This window comes from Otolemur garnettii, unplaced genomic scaffold, assembly GCF_000181295.1.
Source record: "Otolemur garnettii isolate 467f Iridium unplaced genomic scaffold, OtoGar3 scaffold00096, whole genome shotgun sequence".
In the NCBI taxonomy this organism is placed as follows: domain Eukaryota; kingdom Metazoa; phylum Chordata; class Mammalia; order Primates; family Galagidae; genus Otolemur; species Otolemur garnettii.
The window spans coordinates 6,785,897-6,808,793 of NW_003852491.1; the positions used below are offsets into that span (position 1 = coordinate 6,785,897).

General features: G+C 50.6%; 2 protein-coding genes across 6 annotated transcripts in view; one reads left to right on the forward strand and one right to left on the reverse strand.

Annotated features, from left to right (window-relative positions):
• The first annotated feature begins 80 nt into the window (after positions 1-80).
• HIRIP3 (HIRA interacting protein 3) lies at positions 81-3,549 on the forward strand. 2 transcript variants are annotated; one of them, XM_023516688.1, is made up of 7 exons: positions 81-609; positions 688-808; positions 923-1,037; positions 1,400-2,349; positions 2,444-2,612; positions 2,695-2,941; positions 3,179-3,549. In XM_023516688.1, exons 1-7 carry the CDS (start codon positions 545-547, stop codon positions 3,324-3,326), a joined length of 1,815 nt encoding a protein of 604 aa, XP_023372456.1. In that variant the 5' UTR covers positions 81-544; the 3' UTR covers positions 3,327-3,549. The 2 variants fall into 2 exon arrangements, with proteins under 2 accessions (XP_023372456.1, XP_012664381.1); XM_012808927.2 differs by having other exon boundaries at positions 2,695-2,793.
• A 704-nt stretch (positions 3,550-4,253) lies between these two features.
• The window catches only part of TAOK2 (TAO kinase 2), a 20,128-nt gene continuing 1,484 nt past the window's right edge, over positions 4,254-22,897 (reverse strand). Inside the window, exons 2-19 of one of the 4 annotated variants that reach the window (XM_003795786.1) lie at positions 20,135-20,301; positions 19,890-19,961; positions 19,699-19,800; positions 19,179-19,224; positions 18,949-19,045; positions 18,686-18,799; positions 18,501-18,592; positions 16,056-16,149; positions 15,871-15,952; positions 14,913-15,080; positions 14,476-14,736; positions 14,126-14,287; positions 12,151-12,516; positions 11,869-12,072; positions 11,323-11,562; positions 8,009-8,221; positions 5,563-5,745; positions 4,254-5,484 (exon numbers count right to left, since the gene is read on the reverse strand). In XM_003795786.1, coding sequence (XP_003795834.1) covers positions 4,963-5,484; positions 5,563-5,745; positions 8,009-8,221; positions 11,323-11,562; positions 11,869-12,072; positions 12,151-12,516; positions 14,126-14,287; positions 14,476-14,736; positions 14,913-15,080; positions 15,871-15,952; positions 16,056-16,149; positions 18,501-18,592; positions 18,686-18,799; positions 18,949-19,045; positions 19,179-19,224; positions 19,699-19,800; positions 19,890-19,961; positions 20,135-20,266 — 3,150 coding nt within the window. In that variant the 5' untranslated portion in view covers positions 20,267-20,301 and the 3' untranslated portion in view covers positions 4,254-4,962. Of the gene's footprint in view, positions 5,485-5,562; positions 5,746-8,008; positions 8,222-9,403; positions 11,563-11,868; positions 12,073-12,150; positions 12,517-14,125; positions 14,288-14,475; positions 14,755-14,912; positions 15,081-15,870; positions 15,953-16,055; positions 16,150-18,500; positions 18,593-18,685; positions 18,800-18,948; positions 19,046-19,178; positions 19,225-19,698; positions 19,801-19,889; positions 19,962-20,134; positions 20,302-22,897 lie in introns of those variants that run through there. The other 3 variants (XM_012808921.1, XM_012808920.1, XM_023516687.1) reach the window with 3 other exon arrangements.

Sequence of the window (22,897 nt, forward strand, 5' to 3'; positions counted from 1 at the left end):
CCTTCCTGGGGAATACCGGGAAAGGACGTTAATTTCGAGTGGCTTCGCTGACGGTGCCGTAGCCGTGACGCGGTGACATCACAAAGATGGCGGAAGCTGGAGGGCGCCACTTCTGATTCCAAATGCGCCTATTGATTTGAAGCCATAGAATGATTTTTCCCAGACCTTCCCAGTTTCCTGGCGAGGATGCTCTTTTTGTTCTGCGTTTCGAAGTAACAGTGGTCTAGCTGGTGTCCGTGGTCACGGAAGAAAGCTGCGTCGCAGGCTGATTACGTTACACCAAAGGTTGCTGGCGCTGAATCGGTTTATAATAATTTTAACAACGATACATTCTAAGAAAGGGTGGGAGCCGCGAGACCTCCAACTTCCCAGAGAAAACAAGTTTTGTCTGGCAAGGTTCTCAGACCAAGCGGCCCGCGACCGAGGTCCAACGGCCCCTCACCTCATGGTGCCTTAGCAGTGCGCGTGCCGAAGCCGCTGTCATATGCCCTGACGGAGGCCAACAAGAAAAAGAGGCGGGAACTGCCAGTCTCGGAAGGAGCAAATGGAGCGCGAGAAGGAGATGCAGGAGTTCACCCGCAGCTTATTCCGCGGCCGTCCAGACCTCAGGTGCACAGGGGGTTGGAGTTGGGTTTGGAAGGGGCAAGGGTAGGACGGGGACACCCTGTTGACACCATGTCACCGCAGCACGCTCACGCAGTCCATCGTGCGACAGAGGTTTTTGGCTCACGTGGGCTGCAACCACCTGAAACCCGAGGAAAAGCAGGCTCTGAAGCGGCTAGTGGAGGAGGAGCTGCTGCTGATGCAGGTGCGGGCTCAAGCCTAGGCCATGGGAGGCGGGTCTCCTGCGGAGGAGAGGCCTGAGAGGAGGTGGGCAGAATGCAACCTTAGTACGTGTTTTACACTCTGGATGCACACACAGGGGGATGAAGCTGGTACCAGGGAAGAGAAACTAGACCTTACCAAGAAGATGAAGAGGCCTTCCACCCTCTGCAGTGAACCAGAGACAAAAAGGTTCCACTTCAATTCAGAGTCAGGTTAGCGCCTCCTCCCTGCTATGGGTGACTTTTGCATCACTGGTTCACTCAAAAAGTATTTGTGGGGCGGCACCTGTGCCTCAAAGGAGTAGGGTGCCGGCCCCATGTACCCGAGGTGACGAGTTCTAACCCGGCCCCTGCCAATAACTGCAAAAAAAAAAAAAAAAGTATTTGTGCATGTATTATATCCATAGGCATTAGTGAGGGAGTGAGGCTGGTGAGTCTGGAACCATGAATGGGATGGAATGATAGCTGTGTTTCCTGCTACCCTTCCTTTACCTGTCAGGGCAAGGGTAAAGACAACCTATCCCAAGTGGAGGGAGATGGGACAGGAGGAACTCTCTCTTCTCTCCATATTCCAGAACCCAGCTCAGCAGCCTCCAGCCCAGAGCGCTTTGGACTCCTAGGCAACAAAGGGATGGCAGCAGCAGAAGTCAGCCCAGCCAAGGAGGAAAAGAATCCAAAGCAGGCCTCAATGAAGGCTGTTGAAAACAGAGAAAGCAGCGATGAAGAACGGCAGAAGGACCTGACTGCAAAGATATTGGAAAAGGAGAGCAGTGAGGTGGAGGAGGAGGGGGAATATTCTGTCAGAAAAAGTAAGGTTTGGGAGGAAGAGAGCAGTGAAGAGGAAGAGGAGGAGTACAAGGGCAGGACTGGGAAGAAACCTGTGACAAGGAACAAGGAGACACCAGGCAAAGCTTCAGTTAGTAGGAAGCAGGCCAGGGAAGAAAGTGAGGACAGTGAGGGAAAACCTGCCCAGAGGACAGCACAGAAGGTGCAGGGAAATAAAAGAGCTAACAGCAACCAGGAAAGTGAACAAGAGAGTGAGGAGGAAATCCTAGCTAAGAAGAAAAAGATCAGAGAGGAAGAAGACGAGGAGGATTGGAAACCCAGAGCCAATGGAGGGAAAAGGTCAGCTGTGCAGGAGGGGAGCTGTATGGGAGACTCGGAGGACAGTGAAGAAGAGACGGTAAAAGAAGTTGTAAGCAGTGGAGATAGCAGGGGAGAGGAAGAGCCCTCAGTGCAGAGGAAGAGCAAGGACAGGCCCTCATGTGAGGGTGGAGAAAGGCAGAGTGGGAGTATTGAGGCTAGAAAAGACACCTGGACAGTGAAACCAATGGCTAAAGGCACTGGAAAGATAACCAAATCGGGCAGTGAGAGTGACTTGGAGAGGGAGGTAAGTGACAGTGAGGCAGAGGAGAGCCCTGAAGGGGAAAGGAAGAGCCTCTCTTCCAAGAAGAGCTCCAGGAAAGGCAGGACATGCAGCTCCTCTTCTTCCTCAGATGGAAGTCCAGAGCCCAAAAGAGTGAAGGTGAGGGTGAAGGTGGGGTGGGAGGCCACTATTAGGGAGGAAGGAAACCCTGACTCAAGCCCAGCAGTCTTACTAAGCTGGCTTTCCTTGCTAGGCTGGCTCTGGTCGCCATGGACAAGACCACCCAGCTGTGATGAGACTAAAGCGATACATTCGAGCCTGTGGTGCCCATCGAAACTACAAGAAACTGCTGGGCTCCTGTCGCTCACGCAAAGAGTGCCTGAGTGTCCTCCGAGCAGAGCTGGAAGCTCTAGGCATGAAGGGTGAGGCCAGGCTTGCCCTGGGGGCTGTAGGAGAGGGCCTTGCTGCTGAGGAGGAAAGGATCACAAGCTTCTTCTGCCCCAGGTAACCCTTCGTTAAAGAAGTGTCGGGCTCTGAAGGAGCAGCGGGAGGAGGCGGCTGAGATGGCCTCCTTGGATGTTGCCAATATCATCAGCTATTCAGGTAAGGGCTTCTCATTGCCCAGGAGCAGGGTAGGGTTGCCCCAGACTTTCTTTCTTTCTTCTTTTTTTGAGACAGAGCCTCAAGCTGTCCTCCTGGGTAGAGTGCTGTGGCATCACAGCTCACAGCAGCCTCCAACTCCTGGGCTCAAGTGAGTCTCCTGCCTCCGCCTCCCAAGTAGCTGGAACCACAGGCGCCCACCACAATGCCTGGTTGTTGTTTTTTTTTTTTTTTGGTTGCAGCTAACGTTATTTGGCGGGCCCTGGGTTGGATTTGAACCTGCCACCTTAGGTGTATGTGGCTGGTGCCTTAGCCACTTGAGCCACAGGCGCCAAGCCTGCCCTGGACTTTCTTAAACAACTGATATCCCATTTCCCTTCTCCCCTAGGCCGGCCACGCAGACATACAGCCTGGAACTCTTTAGGACAAGCAGCACCGTTAGGGGAACTACATCGCAGGGCTCTAGACTCAGAGGAAGAACAGCCCCGCCCTGCACCCCCAGATTGGTCACATATGCGCGGTATAATCAGCAGTGATGGCGAGAGTAACTGAATCCCCCACTTCCCAGGACAGACCCTTTCCATGTGTATAAAGCACATGTGTATAACGTGGTACAAAGCAGAAGCAGCTTTCTTCAGTTCCCACGGACAAAAGTTGTTGGGACACTACTTCTGAGCTTCAAATTCCCTGTTTAAGATGTTTACAAGTGTTTATTTTTTAAGACTCAATAAAGGAGTGTTTGTAATCATCTTGTCAAAACTGGTCCCCAACTCCAGGGGGCTGAAGAGTGGCCTCTGCCTCCCACCTGCTCCCTTGGTCTGGTCCCTTTAATTTCCCCAAGTTCCCAAATGAGTCCCAACCTCCAGATCTTGCCATCAAGCCCTACTGAATGATGGCCTCTTCCTCCCTCCTAACTTGAGCATAACGGTAGCATGCCCCTCTGTCATCCTTTTAGCTGGTCTTTTAAAACCCAGCTGGGAGGAGGATGTGAATAACTGGCCTTAAAAATGTGAAGCACAAAATGACTTGAGGACATCTGTGTGTGTATTTTCCTTCCCCTTTCTGGAAACAGCCACTTAGCCCCCTGAGGGGGCTGACTCTTTCATACTTAAAGGGGAGGGTACACAACTGTATCAACCAATTAGCAATCAGCACTTCAAGCCCCTAAGATCCAGCCAATGAAGTCACTTCAAGCCTCTGCGGAAACTCTTGCTTTTGAGGGTTGCTAGTAAGATGTAAGCTTGGATCTGCAGGGGGTCTGTGTGTGACATGAACCTTCTAAGAATCTTTGAAACCAGAGGAACTTAGGTTAGATTGATGACCTTTAAGGCCCTGAATCCAGTCACTAAAATCACTGAAATTTTTAGTTACATAGCCCAATAAACTCTTTAAATACAAGTAATAACACCACTTGCCACTAAACATTCCTTATACACCTTAGACAGAAGGGTTGAGTCCTGGGGTCTGTTAGAGTAACCAACAGTTTATTAAAAGCTTGCCCTGGGGTTCTGTGCCAGCCCCCAGCTGACAGAGGCTCCCTTGACTGCACCCAGGCCAAGGAGCAGCCCCTTCCAAGGTCCTTCCTGTTCCCCCGCCCCAGCTCTGTTCCCAATTAAAAAAAAAAAAAAAAAAAAGGACAAGACGGCACAGGACGTCAGACAGCAATGGGGGAATGGAGAGACCCAGGCATTCTGACACCAAGACCCCATCCTGATCCTTTCATAGGAAGGCTGCCTCCCATTCTCCCGCCTCAGGACCCAGACCTGCTCTGCCATGTCCCGGCTCTGGGGGCCCCATTGTCCCCAGTCCGTGGCCCCACTGTGAGGGTAGTATAATTCTCTGAATATAATATATCTAGACCCGCCCTTCCCCTCCCCCAGGGGACTAGATGAATATTTGACACGTACATCTCCCTCTTCCCAGGCGGTGATGGAGGGAGACCCTGGCACCATGGTGGGGAGGCAGGGCTCCTGGTCAGCCTTGAGGCACCTATGCCCAAGCTGGCCCTGGGCCACTGGCTAGCCCCATGAAGCTCATGAGATGAGGAGGTCTGAGGGGAGCTGGAGCTAGTATCCTGTCCCCTCCCCTTTGATGGGCCTCAAGCTTACTGCCCTCCAGGATGGTGGGCTCTACCCACCCCTGCCCCACTCATCTGCTCATCTACCCTGCACTTCAGGAATAGAAGTGGGAAGAACCATTGAGGATATGGGAAGCAACACTGGTGCTGCGGCTTAGGGGCCCTGGCACAGCGGCAGCAGGTGGGCCCACATTCTCACTGCCACTGCCCCCTGAGGCTGCCCGCCGCAGAGGCTGGGGGCTGTTTCTTAGCAGCAGCAGGGCTCCACCACGGGGTGTTCCACTTTGTGTTGGCGGCCCCAGCCAGTTTGGGGGACCTGGAGGTGCCAGCAGAGATGGCTGACGCCAGGCTGGGGGGGGCATGCCTGGTGGGGGAGGGCCGTGGCTCCAGTGTGCCCCTGAACGAGGAACAGGACGGGAGGGCCACGCAGGGGCAGGGGGTGGGGCAGGATAGCCCTGGGCAGCAGCCTCAGCTGGGATGCCTCCCAGAGCCATGCTGGAGAAGCCCAGCCTCATGCTCTCAGCATCGAAGGCCTCAATCTCACGGGCCTGCCTCTCAAGCAGACTCCGGATTCGCTCCGAGCGCCCAGTCTGCAGGGCCAGCAGCTCTTCTTCCACCTGGGGCACCCAGAACAGAGGTCAGAGCATCCAAGGCAGGTAGCCTGCCCTTTCCACCCTGAAGGCTGAGCCCCTTACCCGCTGCTCCAGCAATGCCCTCCTCAGAGCTACTCTCTGCTCCAGTTCCCGTAGCTCCCGCTCATGCTGACTCTCCGTTCGAATCTTTATCTTGCTCTGGTAAGCATTAAGGAGCTCTAGCTCCTGTTGAAGCTGCTGTCGAAGGGCCTGGAACTCTGCCTCCTGGGTCTCATCAAGCCGCAGCTGGAGGACAAGAAGGACCAGTTGTAGGAATCTCCTCCCTGATCCCCACAATCCTCCCATGCCCCAGGTAGGCCTGGGCCCTAAGGTTTCAAGAAGCAGCAGTCTCAACATCTACCAGAATGGAAGATGGTCATACCCTGTGGCACAGCAATTACACTGCAGGAATCTATCCCCCAGGTATACTTGCACATGTGCTCGAGGTGCTCACGGAAGCGTTGTGATAGCAAAATACTGGAAACAACCTAAATGTCCACCAATAAGGGATGGGTTAAATAAATTATGGTACAGCCATACCATGGAAAATTCTATGCTGTAAAAAAATGAGATATGTGTAGTGATATGGGAAGATGTCTAAGAAATATTAAGTGGGAAAAAAAAGTTAGAGAACAGTATGTAAAGTATGATTCCATTTGTGTTTAAAAATTTTATGTTGGCTTGGCACCTATAGCTCAGCGGCTAGGGAACCAGACACATACATCAGGGCTGGCAGGTTGAAACCCAGCCTAGGCCTGCCAAACAATGACAACTACAAAAAAAAAAAAAAGAAAAAAAGAAATAGCTGGGCGTTGTGGTGGGTGCCTGTGGTCCCAGCTACTTGGGAGGCTGAGGCAAGACTCGCTTAAGCCCAACAGTTTGAGGTTGCTGTGAGCTGTGACGCCATAGCACTCCACCACGGGCAACTTAGACTTCATCTCAAAAAAAAAAAATTTTTATGTAAATTTTCAAATATGCACTGGAAAAAGTCTAAAATACAGTAGAACCTCTGTAAGTTGACCACCCAAAGGACTGTATAAAACTGGTCAACCCAGGAAGGTGGTCAACGTAAGGAACTAAGCCTATTGTACTGGTATGTATGAAAATTAAGTCAACTTGAGGTGGTCAGTGTAGGGAGGTGGTCAACTATTGAGGTTCTACTATACAATTAATTATTAACAAGTCACCTCTGAGAAGTGAGACTGGTTCACAGAATGGTCACCAGTGGGGCACTTTCACTTTTTACAACCTATGTACCTTTTAAGTGGCTCACTCTTAGTGTTATATATGGTTTTTTTTTTTTTGAGACAGGTTCTTGCTCTGTCACCCAGGCTGGAGTGCAGTGGCATCATCATAGCTCACTGCAACATCACACTCCTGGGTTTAAAAGATCCTCCTGCCTCAGCCTCCTAAGTAGCTATGGGACTATAGACATGTCACCATGACTGGCTAATTTTTCTTTTTCTTTTGAGATGGAGTCGCCCTGGCATCATAGAGTGCCATGGGCATTATAGCTCACAGCAACCTCAGACTCTTGGGCTCAAGTAGCCTCCCAAGTAGCTGGGACTATAGGCACCTGCCACAATGCCCAGCTATTTTTAGAGACTGGGGTCTTGCTCTTGCTCAGGCTGGTTTCAAACCTGTGATCTCAGGCAATCCACCCACCTCGGCCTCCCAAGTGCTGTGATTACAGGCATGAGCCACTTTATACCCAGCCCTAATTTTTCTATTTTTTTTTTTAAGAGATGGGGTCTTGCTATGTTGTCCAGGCTGGCCTCAAACTCCTGGGCTCAAGCAGTCCTCCCATCTCAACTTCCCAAAGTGTTAGGATTACAGGTGTGAACCACCATGCCTGGCCAACTTTTTAGAATAGTAACCTTCAAACTTCTTTATCAGTCTAAATAAATTGGTCTGAGGGCCATACTCATTTTATTTTATTTTTTTGAGACAGAGCCTCAAGCTGTCATCCTGGGCAGAGTGCCATGGCATCACAGCAACCTCCAATTCCTCCTGGGCTCAAGCGATTCTCCTGCCTCTACCTCCCAAGTAGTTGGGACTATAGGCACCTGCCACAACACCCGGCCATTTTTTGGTTGTAGCCATCACTGTTTGGCAGGCCCAGGCTGGATTTGAACCGGCCAGCTCAGGTATGTGGCTAGCACGTTAGCCACTTGAGCCCCAGGCGCGAAGCCCATACTCATTTTAATTTGCTCCTTGTTCACATATTAAACTAACTTAGGCCCAGGAAAAATAATAGCCATTCTTTTCTTAGGGGCTCTTGGTAGACAGGATGGCTTTGTCTAGACTTTAAACAATACTAAGAAGAAAATAATTGCAGAGAATATGAAATAATAAAACCATTGGAAAGAATACTAATAGTGAGCGAGTTTCCCAAGTACAAAAAGCCCTAGTTCTGTCCACAACCCCCATCTCCCATTGCCTATAACTAAGGTGGAAATACAGACGTGAACCTCCATTCTGTGCTCCCTCCCTGAACCCCAGGCCTCACCGCCTGTGAGCTGAGCATCTCTGAGATGGACTGGTCATACTGCTCGGCCAAGATCGCCAGCTTGCGGGTCTGTTCTTCCTTGAGTCGCTTAAGGAGGCTCTTGTGCTGAGCCTTGGGTGTGGTCTCCAACAAGTGTGCCCGCAGGGCCTTGTACTGCCGAGTCTGGATCTTACACGTCTCCTGGAACTGCTTCTTGATCTGCAGCTCCTTAGACTATGCAGTGGATGGATCAAGGGGAGATGGGGGCAGGGGAGAGGAGGAGGAGGCAGAGGAAGAGGAGGAGGAACAACCAGGGGGAAGGGGAAGAAGAGTGAGGAAAGGAGACAGAAGCAGAGACAGGGAGAGGGAGAGAAACAGAAAACATGTTAGACAGAGGGGGTGGGGGGAGCTGTATACAGACAGACATGGGAGAGGTGGGATTGTGTTGAGAGAGATCGGGAAGGTATCAATGGGCAAGAGATGGAGAGAAGACAAGACAGGATCCAAGAGTACGACCACAGAGCTGGGTGAAATACCCATGAGAAAGAACATCAGAGTTAACAGACAGGGAACTAAGAATCTAGAGTACTGAGTGCACAAAAGAGGCTTTGACCATGCAAAGAGGGGAGAAAATGTGACCTAGAGATAGAAGCATGTGAGCAAATATAAGAATGTGCACATTATGAGCAAGAAGGCCTAGTCACACAAAACACCCACAGAGGAAAGCAACACAACCAAGGACAGAGGAGTCCTGGGTCTAGCACCTCAGGGAAGAAGAAAGCAGGAAGATAAGTGCTGAGCTAAGAAATGGATAAGAACGGGCTGCCCTGTTTCGGGCCACAGAAGGGAAAGGGGGAAAAGGAAGTGGCCAGAAAGGGCCTGACAAGTTCAACAGGCCAACAGCTGCCACTCTGACCAGATCCATGTTCCAACCCATTCAGCTCCCACTCCAAGCCCACAACCAATCCGTTTCCTTGTTTCCTTGCCTGCACACTCCTTCCTCCCCCAGCTCAATACCCCCTACTGTGGAGGGTTTGCAATTCCCTCCCCCAACCCTAGGGTAAAGTGGATTTGGGGGAGAGCAATACAACTCCCAAATAGAAGGAAACTATATAGGAATGGGTTGGGAGAAAGGCAGGGGATGAGGAGACCAAAAGGTCTGGAACCTATGGGAACCCACACATAGGGCACTGTGACCAAGAAGTTCTATGGAAGCTCCACAGGGGCCCAGGCCCCAGAGGTGATGGTGGTTGTGGTATAATGAGGCTATGAAGGCAGAAAGGATGAGGCTAAAGAGTGAAAGGGGCTGAGATAATGTAGAGGGTGTGAGGAGGTCATGGAGCTGGGGGCCAAAGGTCAGACTGGGGCATACCAGGAGGCTAGGCGGCAGGACAAAGCAGACAGAGGCAGCCTGGGCCAAAGGTACAGTTCCGCTCAGATATTTTATTTGTGTTTATCTTTTTCTTTTTTTTTTTTTGGTGGGGGGAAGGGGACAGGTTAGAAGGGAGACAGAAAAACAAAATCAAAGAGGAGAAAAAAAACATGACTCTTCCCTCCCACCACCACCCTTGACCCCAGGCCTAAGTCGATGAGGGTGAGGATGAGCACACACACAGTGGAGAACAGCAATAACTTAGGGAGGTGAGCGTCAGGAGGACACAGAGTGTGACTTCTGGACTCCATGGTGGAGGAGGCTGCCTTGTCTAGAAGTCAGAAGGGCTGGGCTTGGGGTAGGGGAGCATACTGAGGAAGGAGGGGTCAAAGGGAGGAGAGGACTGGGGACTGGAGAGACTTCACTGAGTTGTGGGATATAAAGTGCTCAATGCTCTAGATTTGGGCCAGGGAAGGGCTGGAATTGGTTACCTCCAGGGAGGTAGGGCCCGGGACTGGCGTGTATGGGACCTCCGCCCAGCTAGAGTTCCTGGCAGTGGCTGGCAGGTTGCAGGGGGTCCCAGCCGGCGCTGGCTACGTGGTAGCAGCCGGGGAATTCGGCTGGGCCGTTCACCTCGAAGCAGGCCCCAGCTGGCCAGTGTGTGGATGGCCCAGAGAGGCAAGCGGGAAGCTAAACCCTGGCTGGCCCGTGCCAAATACCAGTTCCAGCCCTTGCTCAGGGCCCAAACCCTGGCCAACAAAGCTAGTGGGTGTCGGACAGAGCGGGAATTACCCCGCTGGGGCCCAGGGACAGGCAGGCGGCTGCGGAAGACACACTTTTTGGTTTTGGGGTAGAGTGCAAACAGACCCCGGTCCCCCACAGCTCCACAGCCCTGAAGGGCCCGGAAAGCCATGGGTGACAGGCGCAGCAAAAGCCGCAACCAGAGACGAGAGATACCCCGGCGTATCCGGGGGCCCTGCTGCACCACCCACTTGCCCCCAGCTGCCATAGCCATCAGAGTTAGAGCTGGGTTTAGCCAAGCCAGCAGCCAGGCAGCCCCAAAGCCCAGAGGTACACCCATGAGGCCTTGGCGCCAGCTTAAGCCCAGGACAGCCCCCAGTGCAATGCCCTGAGCCAGGACTAAGAAGAGACTGGGGGGCAGGTGCAGAGCTGTACAAAGAAGCAGGTAGGAGGCCCCCAGGCCCACCAGTCCCACCTCAAGAGCCAATAGTGCTGCCTGCAGGCCACCCCCACCCCGAGCTGCCAGTAGTGGGAGCAGCAGCAGCAATAGTAGGGGGAGGAGGCCAGAGGAGGACCCAACTGCAAAGGAGAGGCCGGCCAGGAGGACATGGGACAAGAGTCCAAGGAGCTGGCTAGTAGGACCAGGTCTCAGATGTGTTGGAGGGGGCTCAGGAGGGATGTCTGGGGAGGGACAGCCATCTCCAGGATCCCTAGGAGTCCCAATTGGAGCCCCCTCCTCCTCTTCCTCCTCTTCCTCTGGGACTGGAGTCAGTGCTGGGCCTTGGACCCAGCCAAGCTCAAACTCCTCATCCAGAAGGTTTCCATCCTTCCCCCACAACTTCCATGTCCCAGCCTCCTCCTGGCCAACAATGCTCCTCTCTTGAGGTGCCAGGGATGGGACTCTAAACTCTTCTATCTCCTCCTCAGGTATACCCCAAACTTCCTCATCAAACAGACTCCTATGTTTTTGTGGACTGGGACTAGGGGCTCCTGATTCATCCCCTAGAATCCTCTGCTCCTCTGGCTCCAAGGTGGCCCCTTCCTTTCCCAAAATCCTTTTCTCTGAAACTGCCTCTTCCTCCTCTCCCAGCGTTCTTTGGTCCAGGACTGCCTCCTGGCCAGATGAGCAGGGCTGCTCTTCTCTAGGGGTGCCTGTGCTGGGTGGTCCCAGAGCCCCAGGAATGGGGAGCGGGAGGCCCGGGGGGCGCTGGCCTGCACGTACTTTGAGGCTCTTGGGCTGCTGGCGAACCTGGGCCGCGTGCTTCTGCCGCAACTCCTGCTCACGCCGCTTGTTGTACTCCAGCTGGTTGCCCAGCTCTGTCTGGTGCTGCAGGCGGGTGAGCTCAGCCCGTGTGCGCTGTACAGCCTGGAGCTGCCGTAGCTCCAGCTCCCGTGTGGCCTCGTGCTGCCGAAGCAGCAGTGCACACTCCAAGTCCTTCTGTGTCTGTTTCTTGTTCAAGTCCTGAAACAGAAAGGAAGCAGGGCCCAGGGCCTTGTGAAGGAGGCTTGTTGGTTTCCAGGAAGTGAGAATCCAGGACTCTTTGGCAGAGGGAGCTGGGGATGGGTTAAGGTGGGAAGGAAATGAGAGGTGTAAGGGAGCCAAGCTCTTAACTAACTCGGAAAGAGAGGCCTATGGAAATTCTAGCTGGGTCTGCTAGGGATGGGAAGCAAAAGGGGTGTGGAAGAGAAGCTGAGCTCTAACAAGGGCAGAGGGGAAAAATAATACAGTAAGGCAAATGGATAAGGTTAGGTACCTGGGGCAGCCTACCTCTCGTAGCAGGTCCTGGTCTAGGCTATGCCGAGCTAGCAGCATCTTGCGTTTGTATTGGCGACACTGCAGCTCAAAGTACTGGCGCTGCCGCCGCAGTAGCCCTGCCTCCTCCTCCGCCTGGCACTGCTGTAGCTGCTCTTTTTGCCGCAAAAGCCACTCGGCCTTCTCCCGCTTCGGTGTGCTGGGGTTCTCCTGGAGCTCCTGGGCAGGAGAGTGAGAAGCAGGGTCAGGGCCTACCTTGCCCACAGCCAGTCCTACCTGCTGCATGGCCTTACCAACCTCCTTCAGCTGCTCCTTCCGAAGTTTGTAGGTCCGCTTCTGTGCCTCTAGCAAGGCAGCCAGCTCCTTCTTCTGCTGCCCAAGGATGTGCTGCTGGAACTTGCGCTCCTCAGCCTGGGCAGCTCGTGCCTCCTTCTCACCAATGGCTTGGTGCCGTCGTGCCAGCTTTTCTGCCTCAGCTCCAAAGCCAGCCCGCTGTGCCTCGAGCTCTCGCTGCAGCCGGGCACTGTGCTCCTCACGCTCACCCCTCAGCCGTGACTCAAGGGCCAGCAGCTGCTTCTGGTGCTGTCGTCGCATTCGCTTATAGCCACTCAGCTGCTCTCGCAGTGCTGAGTCCTGCTCATGCTCCTGGATCTGACGGCTAACCTGGGGGCAGAGAGAGAGTGAGAAAAGGGGCTCAGCTCTGGCCCCCATTTTATTAACACAGATTGCCTTCATACTGCATGGGTTATAGACTCAGGTCATTCTCACTTAGTACTTTCCTTACACTTAACCTCTCTGAGCCTGTTGCCACAACTGGATAATGAGGATACTATCTACTTCATGAGTAAGCGTGCGCAAAGGGGGGTGGGGGGAGAGCACAGGTTATACACAAAAGCAGGACAATTCAGATTAGTGTGAAGAGTGAACCAGACAGACCTAAGATCAAATCTCAGCTTTGCCACTTATTAACTATGTCATCTCAAGCAAATTAACTTTGCAAAGCACCAGTACCCTAATCTTTTAAATGGGGGTAATACCTCCTCATAGGGAACTGTGTAGGTAGGGGTGATATATATCTAATGGTATATAGAACATGCCTGGCTTCCCTCCCCTTAAGCAAATGCAGTGGGCCTATTATACCCCAGGTACCAAGCTGAGATCTGTGCCTTGAGATGCTAAATAACAAGAACACCGGAACCAGTGTTCAGTGTTTGGAAGTCTTCATCCAAAATATGATCTAAGCCCCATTCTCAAATGGCTCTCTCAGTAGCTCCCAAACTAGTCCACATGGCCAAGACCCTGGAAGTCACAGACCTCTCTGTAAGTACCACAAACCACCAAGCACCACAGGCTTTGAAGAAATGTCATAGCACAAAACCCAACTATAAGCAAAGGCTCCAAGAACATACTAGACCTAACTAGTAGTCTCTAAGGCAGCAGTTTTCTCAACCTGTGGGTTGCGACCCACAGGAACTGTATTAAAGGGTTGCGGCATTAAGAAGGTTGAGAACCACTGCTCTAAGGAGATTGCTGCTGCTCAAATACAGCTAAGCATGAATGTGATCTAAAGCATTTAGTAAAACCATGCACAAAAAACTATGCTTTATGAAAAACCTAGTCACTTTTTCCTGTGAACTGAGAAAGACTGCCATGACTTGACTGGCAGGACTACAGGCCTGGTTACAGATGCTGAGAACCATAATGGCACTGGGACAACTGCGTTGGGCATGTGGGCCCTCTGAGCCACAACCGCCTCATCTATCAAATAGGAGCCCACCCTCCTCCCAGGGTAGCCAGAAAGATTAAACACAGGCCTGTGCAGAGGTCTGACAGCTAATCACTGGCACGAAGCAATGCTTGAATACCACACCTGTCCCTTGGGGTATAGAATCCAGCAAACCGTGATGCTGTCAAAGAACACCCGAGCATGAGGCTGGACCTACCTGTGTACAGGGATGTGAAACATATGCCTGGCCAGAGAAGCCTGGAAAGGTACCTCAGGAGATGTTAGTTAAGCCAGGTCACAGAAATGGAGGAAGAGTTTGCCAAGCTAGGAACACCCAGACTGGGCAAAGTGACCAAAACAGTCTGTTGGGAGGAGAACGGAAGGGGTGAGAAGGGGAGAGAAGGCAGGAGCCAGCAACAGAGAATGAGGGTAGAATCTGGATTTCATCATGTGTCATAGGAAGAAAATTACTTAGAAACAGTTTGGGGCATCCTGAGGAGGCAGAAAAACACAGCAAGCAGGCCAAGGGAGGAAGCCTGCTCTCACCAGGGAGGCAGTACGGATTGTGGCAAAGTGGTCCCGGTTGCGGCAGTAGGCCCTGCGGCGGGCAGAAGATGTGGTGGAGGCTGGAGCTGGGGCTGCAGGTGGCTGGAGAGGGCCTGGGGTCATCTCTGGCTGGTAGGGGTCATCATACAGGTTGTCAGAGCCCTAGAGAGAATAAAGATGGAATGGTTTCCCAAGGCTCAGAGCCCAAGGGGAATTACCAGAGTAGATCCATTCAGACTGAGGAGCAGTTATGTTTAGGGAGGGAGAACAGGTAACGCATGTGATTCCTGAGCAGAAGAGCTCAGGCCAGGCCATAGGCATGTCAGGCGAACTCAGGGTGAGCTGCATACCGGCAGCCGGTGGATGATGGAGCTGTGGGAGGTGACTGTGTGCTCTCCCTCCTGCATCATAGCCATCTCCCGGGCTTCCGGGCCTTCTTCTTCCTCCTCTTCTTCCTCTTCTTCCTCTTCCTCCTCCTCATTGTCTGAAGCATCTGCTAAGCTGTTGACTGAGCTGCTCTGGCTGGAGGCGCTGATGGACATGCTGGGCACTGAGTGGCTACTCTCTAAACTGGTCAGAGTCCCGGCCCGGTGCATGTAGGGCTCTGCTTCCTGCAAACAGGCCGTGGGCTGTTGGACAGGGAAGAGGAAGAACTGGGGGTGTATGCATGGAGATAGCACGAGGAGATAGAGGATTTTAGCAGATGTGGGAAGGGGAGGGCAAACAGCTGCTAGGAGGCAAGCATAGCACAGGGGATAAAGAAGGGAGGCAGGGCAAGCTTGGTCACCTCCTCTTCCTCTGGGGCCTCAGCACCAGGGCCATTGGGTGCCTCTTGGAAAAGGATCTTCTTCATTTTTCGGTACTGCAGGTTATCCAGTTCCCGCACAGCATCTTTGGTCCTCTGGATTAGGTCCATGATGACTGTAGGTGGCCGCTCCCGAAGCACAAAGCGGTGCTGGGGGGAAGAGAATACTGAGGCCTGCTGCCCCTATTCCCCCTGACCTCCCTGGCCCTCAGCATTCCCTCTGGCCCGAGGCACTCCCCTGGGGACCACACTCACCATAGGCTGATGCTGGCTTTGTCTCAAACCCTCCTCCCACAATTATTTTCTCTACCACTCAGTCTCTACTTCCCCAGACAGACTTTCGTTCCTCTAGGCATGGCTAACAGGCAAGAATAATCAGGAGATCTGGATTCTAGTCCAGATAGTCTACCAAAGTGCTAAGTGATTTTGGACATGTCAGGAAGTCTCTGTAGACCTCAAAAGATATTCTACAATTACAAAACAAGTATGTCAAACTAGATTATTTAAGTTCCCAACCAGGGCTCATTAGGCCCCCATAGATCTGTTGAGAGAACATGGCCCCTCTACTTAAAACTCAAAAATCACCTAAGGGAAATCATACATTTACCTATGATAAGACTATACAGGGTTTTGGCTTGAATTACATCAGATCAGTGTGGTAACCCTTGTTATTGCACGCTGACCAGAAGCTTTGGCTGGCAATTATATACATCTTTGGTTAATAAAAGATGGGAAAACAAATTATTACTTTAAAAATTAAGGCAGTCTGGTAGACAAAATCTTACAAAACAGAATTCACTGGGCATTGGGGATAGGAGTGGGAATACATAAATGAAGCTCTTGGTGGAGGAGGAATTGGGAACCCCTGATTTCATTGGGGGTTTCTTGTGGTTCTAACAAGCTACAGTTCTAGGAGCATGCCAGGTCAGTAAGCCCTCACCTTCAGAAGAACCTCTGAGGTTGGTCTGTCTTGAGGGATTTTCTGAAGACAGGAGTCAACAAAATTCCGGAAGTACTCAGACCTGGAAGTAATGAAAGGGTGGGAGAAGAAATGAATGATGCAGTGTTAGACCACAGTCTAACCCCATGGACCTAACCCCTAGGCCCAGGAAACCCAGTCCTCACCAGTGTCCTGACTGGAGCACGGGGGACTCGTTCTGTGCAATGTGGTATAAGGCACTCATCGCATTCATGTTAAACAGTGGTGGTTTCCGTTCCGCTACAGAGGAAGATCAAGAGGAAGAAGAAAGTGCGAGATGTCAGGTGGACAGAAGATATTGGAATGAAACTGAGACAGCTTAGATTCAAACTCCAGCTCCCTGTCTTCCTTGCCACATAACCACAAGCAATTTTCATAATCCTGCTGGGTCTCAATTAATTCCCTCCTATACAATACAGCAACCATCCTCTTCACTACACAAAGACAGAATAGGGATCAAAGAATACAACACATGCAAAGGCACCAAAGAAGAAGGCAGAAGGAAGCACATTCAGTTATCGGCCCAACTAATACTTAATAAGTTCAAATGAGAACAATAAGTGTTCCCTAAGTGTTAAGGGAAGAGAAAGAAAAAACAACAATCAGGCCCTGTCCTCAAGAACTTTCAGTTCAGGCCAGGCACAATGGCTCATGCCTGTAATCCCAGCTCTCTGGGAACCCAAGGAGGGTGGATTGCTTAAGCTCACAAGTTTGACACCAGTCTGAGCAAGAGTAAGACCCCATCTCTAAAAACAGCCAGGCACTATGGCGGGCGTATGTGGGACGCTAAGACAAGAGGATTGCTGGAGTCCAAAAGAGTTTCAGGTTGCTGTGAGCTATGATGCTACGGCATACTACGGCATACTACCAAGGGCAAAAAAGTGATATTGTCTCCAAAAACAAAAACAAAAACAAAAACTTTCAGTCTAAAAGAGAAGATTAAATAGAACTTAAAAGTAATATAACTTCAAAGTATTAATTGGCAAAGAGGGAGATGGGTGAATAAATGGGAAGTTGAGAGAGTGTGAGGTGGGCCCTAAAGCTACACATGTGCAGGGAATTCACGGAAAGTTTTGTAAGAAGAGATACTGGAGCTAGGCCTTAGACTGGAAGTGTGAACTGCAAATCCCTTGTGCTCTACAAAATGTCTTGCATTATGTGATTTTTAAAACTTAACTGCCAAAAATAATAATGCAAATTTCCAGATTCTCTATTTTTCCCCCCAGATTCCCTTTAAAAAGTTAGAGCTGGTGAAAAGATAACTATACTCCTATATGACAATGGGCTGGAACTAAGTGATAGCTGCCCTCTTTATACAGGAACAGCAATCTCCAGTTTGCTAAAGCCTCCTCCATATTGCTTCTCTGAGTATCAGGTGCTATTTAGAATCAAGCTTGATTTTTTTTTTCAATTATAGAGAACTATTTCTCTGTATCCCTATCTCTACCAAAAAACTAAGAGTAAAATGGACAGATCTAGTTTTTTCTTATACTTGGCCTGCTTCATACATTTTCACCTGTCCAAAAAAGTAAATGTTGACTATGGAGACGGAGGGAAAGGGCATGTCCAAGTCTCTGACCTTGGGCAGAGGATACAATACAAACCAAGGCAAGGGAGTGAAAAAGTTCATGATACATTGAATGGCTGGAGCTCATGAAGGAGAGCCAGCCTTTAGGAAGCAGACTTTGGCCTGATGTAAGAAAGGACAGGGACAGCTTCAGTCATGAAAGCCAACAGGGAGCGATTGATGGCTGAGTAGGGAGTGACATAGCACTGAGCTTAGGCAGGTCTCTCTGGCATCAGTACTCTGAGACTAGAAGGGACAAGACACTGGCAGTAGGAAGGATCACTACAGGAAGTTGTCAGTAACAGTAACTCTTTTTTTGGCAACTATTTTGTGTTGGAAGGCTTACAAACATTGCTTCCTTATTTCAATAGTGTAAAGTGGCAAAGATGAGAACCCTGACATGACTTTAAGGCCTCATGAACTCTCTGGCCCTATTACTCACTCACTCTGCAGTACATGCTATGTGCCAAACAACAGAAGCTGCTCTCAGTTCCTCATGCCTGCTCTTACCTCTAGGCTTCTGCATATAACTGTGTCTGGAATGCTCTTCTCTGGACACTTCAAAAAGCTATTATTTATCTTGTGGGTCTGTTTAAACATTTCTGCTACAAAGAGGCCTTCCTTAGCTCTTAAACGAGGTCGAGTCCCTTGTTTTATGTTTGTATTGGTCCTGTAACCTCTCCACTCAGTTTTCATTGCATTGATAGAAAACATGCCTGGTTTCCCCAACAACTTCAACCTTAATTTCCATTGAGGGTAGGATTCTCATTCACTGCAATGCTTCCAGAATACAACATAGTATACCTTCAAAAAAGATTTAAAACTAGGGGTAGATAGGAAGAAGAGACTGCTATGAAATCTTAAGGTCTGAGAGCAGGTAGGGTCTGACAGTTGCTTATATTGGAGAGTAGAGTCAGAAGGAACAGGAGCTTGGAGACTGGGATCAAAGGAGGATTCTGGGGATAATAACAGAAAACACTAGAGAAGAAGGAGGATAAGGGAGGAGAGAGGAGGATATCCTTACCCAGCTCAATGCAGGTTATCCCCAAGGACCAGACGTCTACTTTGCCATCATACTGCCCCTCATCCATTGCCAGGATCACCTCAGGTGCCATCCTGAGAGAACAGTCAGGAGAGAAAGGCTAATCACTTGTCCAAACCCTGTAACTCCTACTACTGACATCCTGGGAGCTCTGTCCACTCACTCACCAGTATGGGGTACCCACAAAGGAGTTGGCAGGTGCCATGATGGATGCAGAGCCGAAGTCCCCCAACTTCACCAAGCCGGGCTCTGACAGCAGGATGTTTCCAGCCTTTACATCCCTGCCAGAGGTAAAGTACAAGGATAAGACATGTCTCAGAAGTCCAGGCTAGAGCTTTAGCATATAGTTTCCAAGATGATTACAGCCTGGCTATATGAAGAGTGGTATCAAGATCATCCCTCTCCCAGCCATCATTGATGCTGCTTTTACCTATGGATCATGTTGTGGGAGTGCAAATATGCCAAGCCCTGAAGTGCTCCATGGGTCACAGCTGCAATCTCCACTTCCTGAAGGGGCTTCTTGTGCACTGAGGAATAAAGGGAAAACATCGAATTGAGGGAGCCCAAGAGTGGAACTGAAATAAGCTTCCTTTAACCCTTCCCCTACAGCTTCTCTGCCCTTCTCCCATCTCCTACTTAATTGGCCAAACAGACACTTACCTTCTAGAAGGTCAGAAGCTGAGCCCAGGCAATACTCCATCACCAGCTAAAGAAGGGTAAAAGGTCAGAGATCAGCAGATCCTGGCCACTCTGGCCCAGCTCCCTTTGGTAGACCCTCAAAATAGAGCTTCCTTGGCAATCCTCTATTCAAGCAATGCCCCCAGGGTAATGATAGGGAGGAAAGGTAACTGGAGAAAGTAAGGGGGCGATAGTAAAGTCCCTAGGGCCAGGGCCTCTCCTAGACAGAGCTTAAGACACTCGCCACCACTCCATCTGAATTCCTTCAAAACCCCATTCAGTCTCCACCTCCTCTAGCCCACGTGCCCTTTCCTGACTGCTAAAGCCTATGTCATTCTTTGCATCTACCTTTCCTAGATTGACACTGCTGCTTCTGGGTCTAAGACTAAAGCAGTCAAGAGAAACTCCCTCCTTCCCAGGATCTCCCACTGGCATCCCAAGCAGTGCCCACCTAAGAAACTGAACCAGGACAAGGGCAGGCCTGAGTGGAGGGCCAGCTCACCCAAGCTGTGTGCTCCCTCAGGTAACATCCCCGGTACTGAATGGTGTTGGGATGTCGAAGCTTCTGTAAGAACCGTACCTCCTTGATGATATCTTGCCACTTCTAGGATGTCAGGGTAGGAAGAGGTTACCCAGTCTGTATCTTGAGACTGGGGTCCCCTCCATAGCCTGGTCTTACTGGGCCTGACCCACCTCATTTGACTGCTTCCCGCTATAGGACATCTTCTTGATGGCCACCACCTCGCTATTCCGGACATCCCGGGCCTAGAGGACCAGACCGGGAGTGGTGAAGGCCCCTGATGAGAGCCTTCCCACCCCACTGGGAAGATGTGCTGGTCCAGAAGAAGAGGCAGGAAAGGCTAGCATGGAGTTGTGTAGACCTAACAAAGGCCCACAGGGGTAACAAGAGTCCCCCCACCCCCCAAAACCCAACTCACAAAGTATACAGCTCCAAAACTGCCATGGCCAATTTCCCGGAGGTCAGAGAAGAGCTTTTCAGGGTCATCCTTGAAGAAGAGCTCAGCCACATCAGGGTCCTTCAGGCTCCCGGCCCGGCCCCCAGCTGGCATGGTGGCCCCCGGGGGCCCTTAGAGTGGGGCCTGGCCTAGTGAATGGAGATGGGACCCCTTAGAGCAAGGATGGGACCTTCCGAGAAAGGAAGGGGCCCCTCAAGTTTCTGCCTTCTCCTCCTCTCATTCTCTGATGAGGGGGAGGCACTGCTGAGGAAGGGCAGGGGGAGATTAGGAACAACATCAAATCTCAAAAAAAGTGAAGTTGCCATGGCAACCAGATCACGGGGGCCGGGTCCCTGGAGTCCCTAAAACTGCTTGGAAGATTTTACGAAGCTAAGCATCCTCTCCACTCCCCTCAGCCCTCTACAACTTCCCATTTCCCTATAATCCCTACTTCTCCCCTTAAGAATAAATGATTTTGCCTCTTAGTTAGCACTGCAAATGTCCTGTCCCGTAAGTCCCATACCCCAACTATTTCCAGGCACCTTCCTATTCCCCTTGGTGGTGAGGTTTCCTCCTCCCTCAACCTCTCACACCCTGGAAGAGAACAGGAAATGGCCAAGCCGGAGGTGGTGGAAATCCGGTCATTGTTAGAAGTGGGTATTGGCCCAGAGGGGCCAGCAGACTCACTCTCAAAAAGGGCTAGAAACACTGTGGCAGAGAGAAGATCCAGAATGGGAAGGACAGGGATATAAATGGCATCTGGCTTTCAGGGCTTCTGTGGTCTGGGCTGCCTTACTTGTCCAATCCAATTGCCTAAGTGTCACACATAGGTACAGGACATTTGCAGTATACAAATAACATTTATTCAGTATGTATAATAAGCACGTGACATGTATTATCTCTCATTCAATCCTCATTGTAACCTTACAAGGCAAATATTATGATCACCTTTATTTTACAGATGAGAAAACAGGCTCAGATAGGTCAAGTGACTTGCCCAAAGCTGGTCCTCCACCACTGTGCTTTTCAGAGCAACCCTATGAAACACTAGTATAGATAGTGATCACCATTTCCCAGATGAGGTCACTGAGGCACAGAGAGGAAAAAAGACTTCTCCAAGGTCAGAGAACAGTACCTTCCCCTCCCCAGTCAGGCTTGTGTGTCCATTATTCATTCTCTCAGCTCATCACCCTCTTGCAGGAAGCCACCCCTGACCACTCCAGTCCTTGGAGAGAGCTGGAGCACCCAGCCAAACACCCTCAGAAATTTCCTGCAGGATATGACAACAGGACCCTCAAGGGGATTCTAAGACAGGCTCCTGCCTGAGGACCTGCCAGAATTAGGCACAAAGGAGCCTTCACTAGAGCTTGACTCCCTGGGCAGAGTTCTAGCTACTTAAAAGCACCTAACAATTTTAGCATGTAATTATATTTTGTTGTGCATTGTTTCCTGTTGTGTTAATTTTGTCTCCTCTGCTCAACTGGAGGGCAAGAAAGAGCCCGATTCTTCAGTGGGCCCCCAGGGTGCAAAGGGCTCAGAATAGCCTGGGAGATTGATTGATTGCTCTCAGCTCAGCCCTCAACAGCTCCCAGGATGCTCAAAGCAGGCCCCTTTCTCCCTTCTGGCAGCTACAGAGACAGGCACCCCTCACCAGCACCACACACACACACACACACACAAGCAGGTGCTCACAACTTGCCAAAGGAATCTTCCTGACCTCTTTACTAGCATTAGGCCCAAGAATGCCAACCCAGGACTCTGGGTCACATGGAAGTGGTGCCAGCCATTGACAAAACATCACACAGGTCTCCTTTCTCACAATAACAAACACTTGAATAATTACCAAAGCCTATGCTAAAATGGAAAATGTTATCTCCATTCTGCAGATGAGGAAACCCAAATCTATCAGTTTTTAAGCTGTATTACCAGTATATCCCATCTGCAATGTACAGCAACAGGGCTTTGATAAGTTCCTTATACCTCTTAGTCTTCTCTTCAGTAAAATGGATTACAGACGGGCTGTTGTAAGATTTTAATGAGATCTTATACTTAGGAACACTATGCAGACACTCAGCATATGGATTTTTACTTCTCTTCCTCCAGGGTTCCCACAAAGCTTTAATCTTTGGGGAGGTCATCCCAACCCAACAGTTTGGCTTTAAACCATTGAAAGACACCATCGTGGCTATCATTTGTTAGAAGAGAGAGCCATCTCAGCAACCCAGGCCAAAGTCTGGAATCAGGGTAAAGATGAAGGTCACGACAGATAGAAAACTCCATGAGGCAGAGCCTCCCATCAGGAAAAGCTTTGAGTATAGCTCTTGGAAAGGGGGCTGTAGTTCTTAAATTGTGCCCCAATTGGTTCTCCTGACCAAGCCCAGAAAAAAAGATGGCAAAAAATATGTATAGAACAGGGTAAAGATTTGATTGAGGACTTGGGTTCAAATTCTGATTCTCCCACTGTGTGACCTTGGGCAACCTCTTTGGGCCTCAAAGTTCTCAACTGTAAAATGGGAAGATGCTAATAAAAGCCCCACAGGATGGAGAAGGGTGATGTCACATGAGAGAAGACATGTAAAAGTACTTTGTAAAAGATAGATTGCTTGACAAATGTATGAGATTACACCATTATAACAAGAGACTGTGGCTCGGTGCCTATAGCTCAACCGGCTAAGGCGCCAGCCACGTACACCTAAGGTGGCGGGTTCAAATCCCCAGCCTGGACCCGCCAAACGACAATGACGG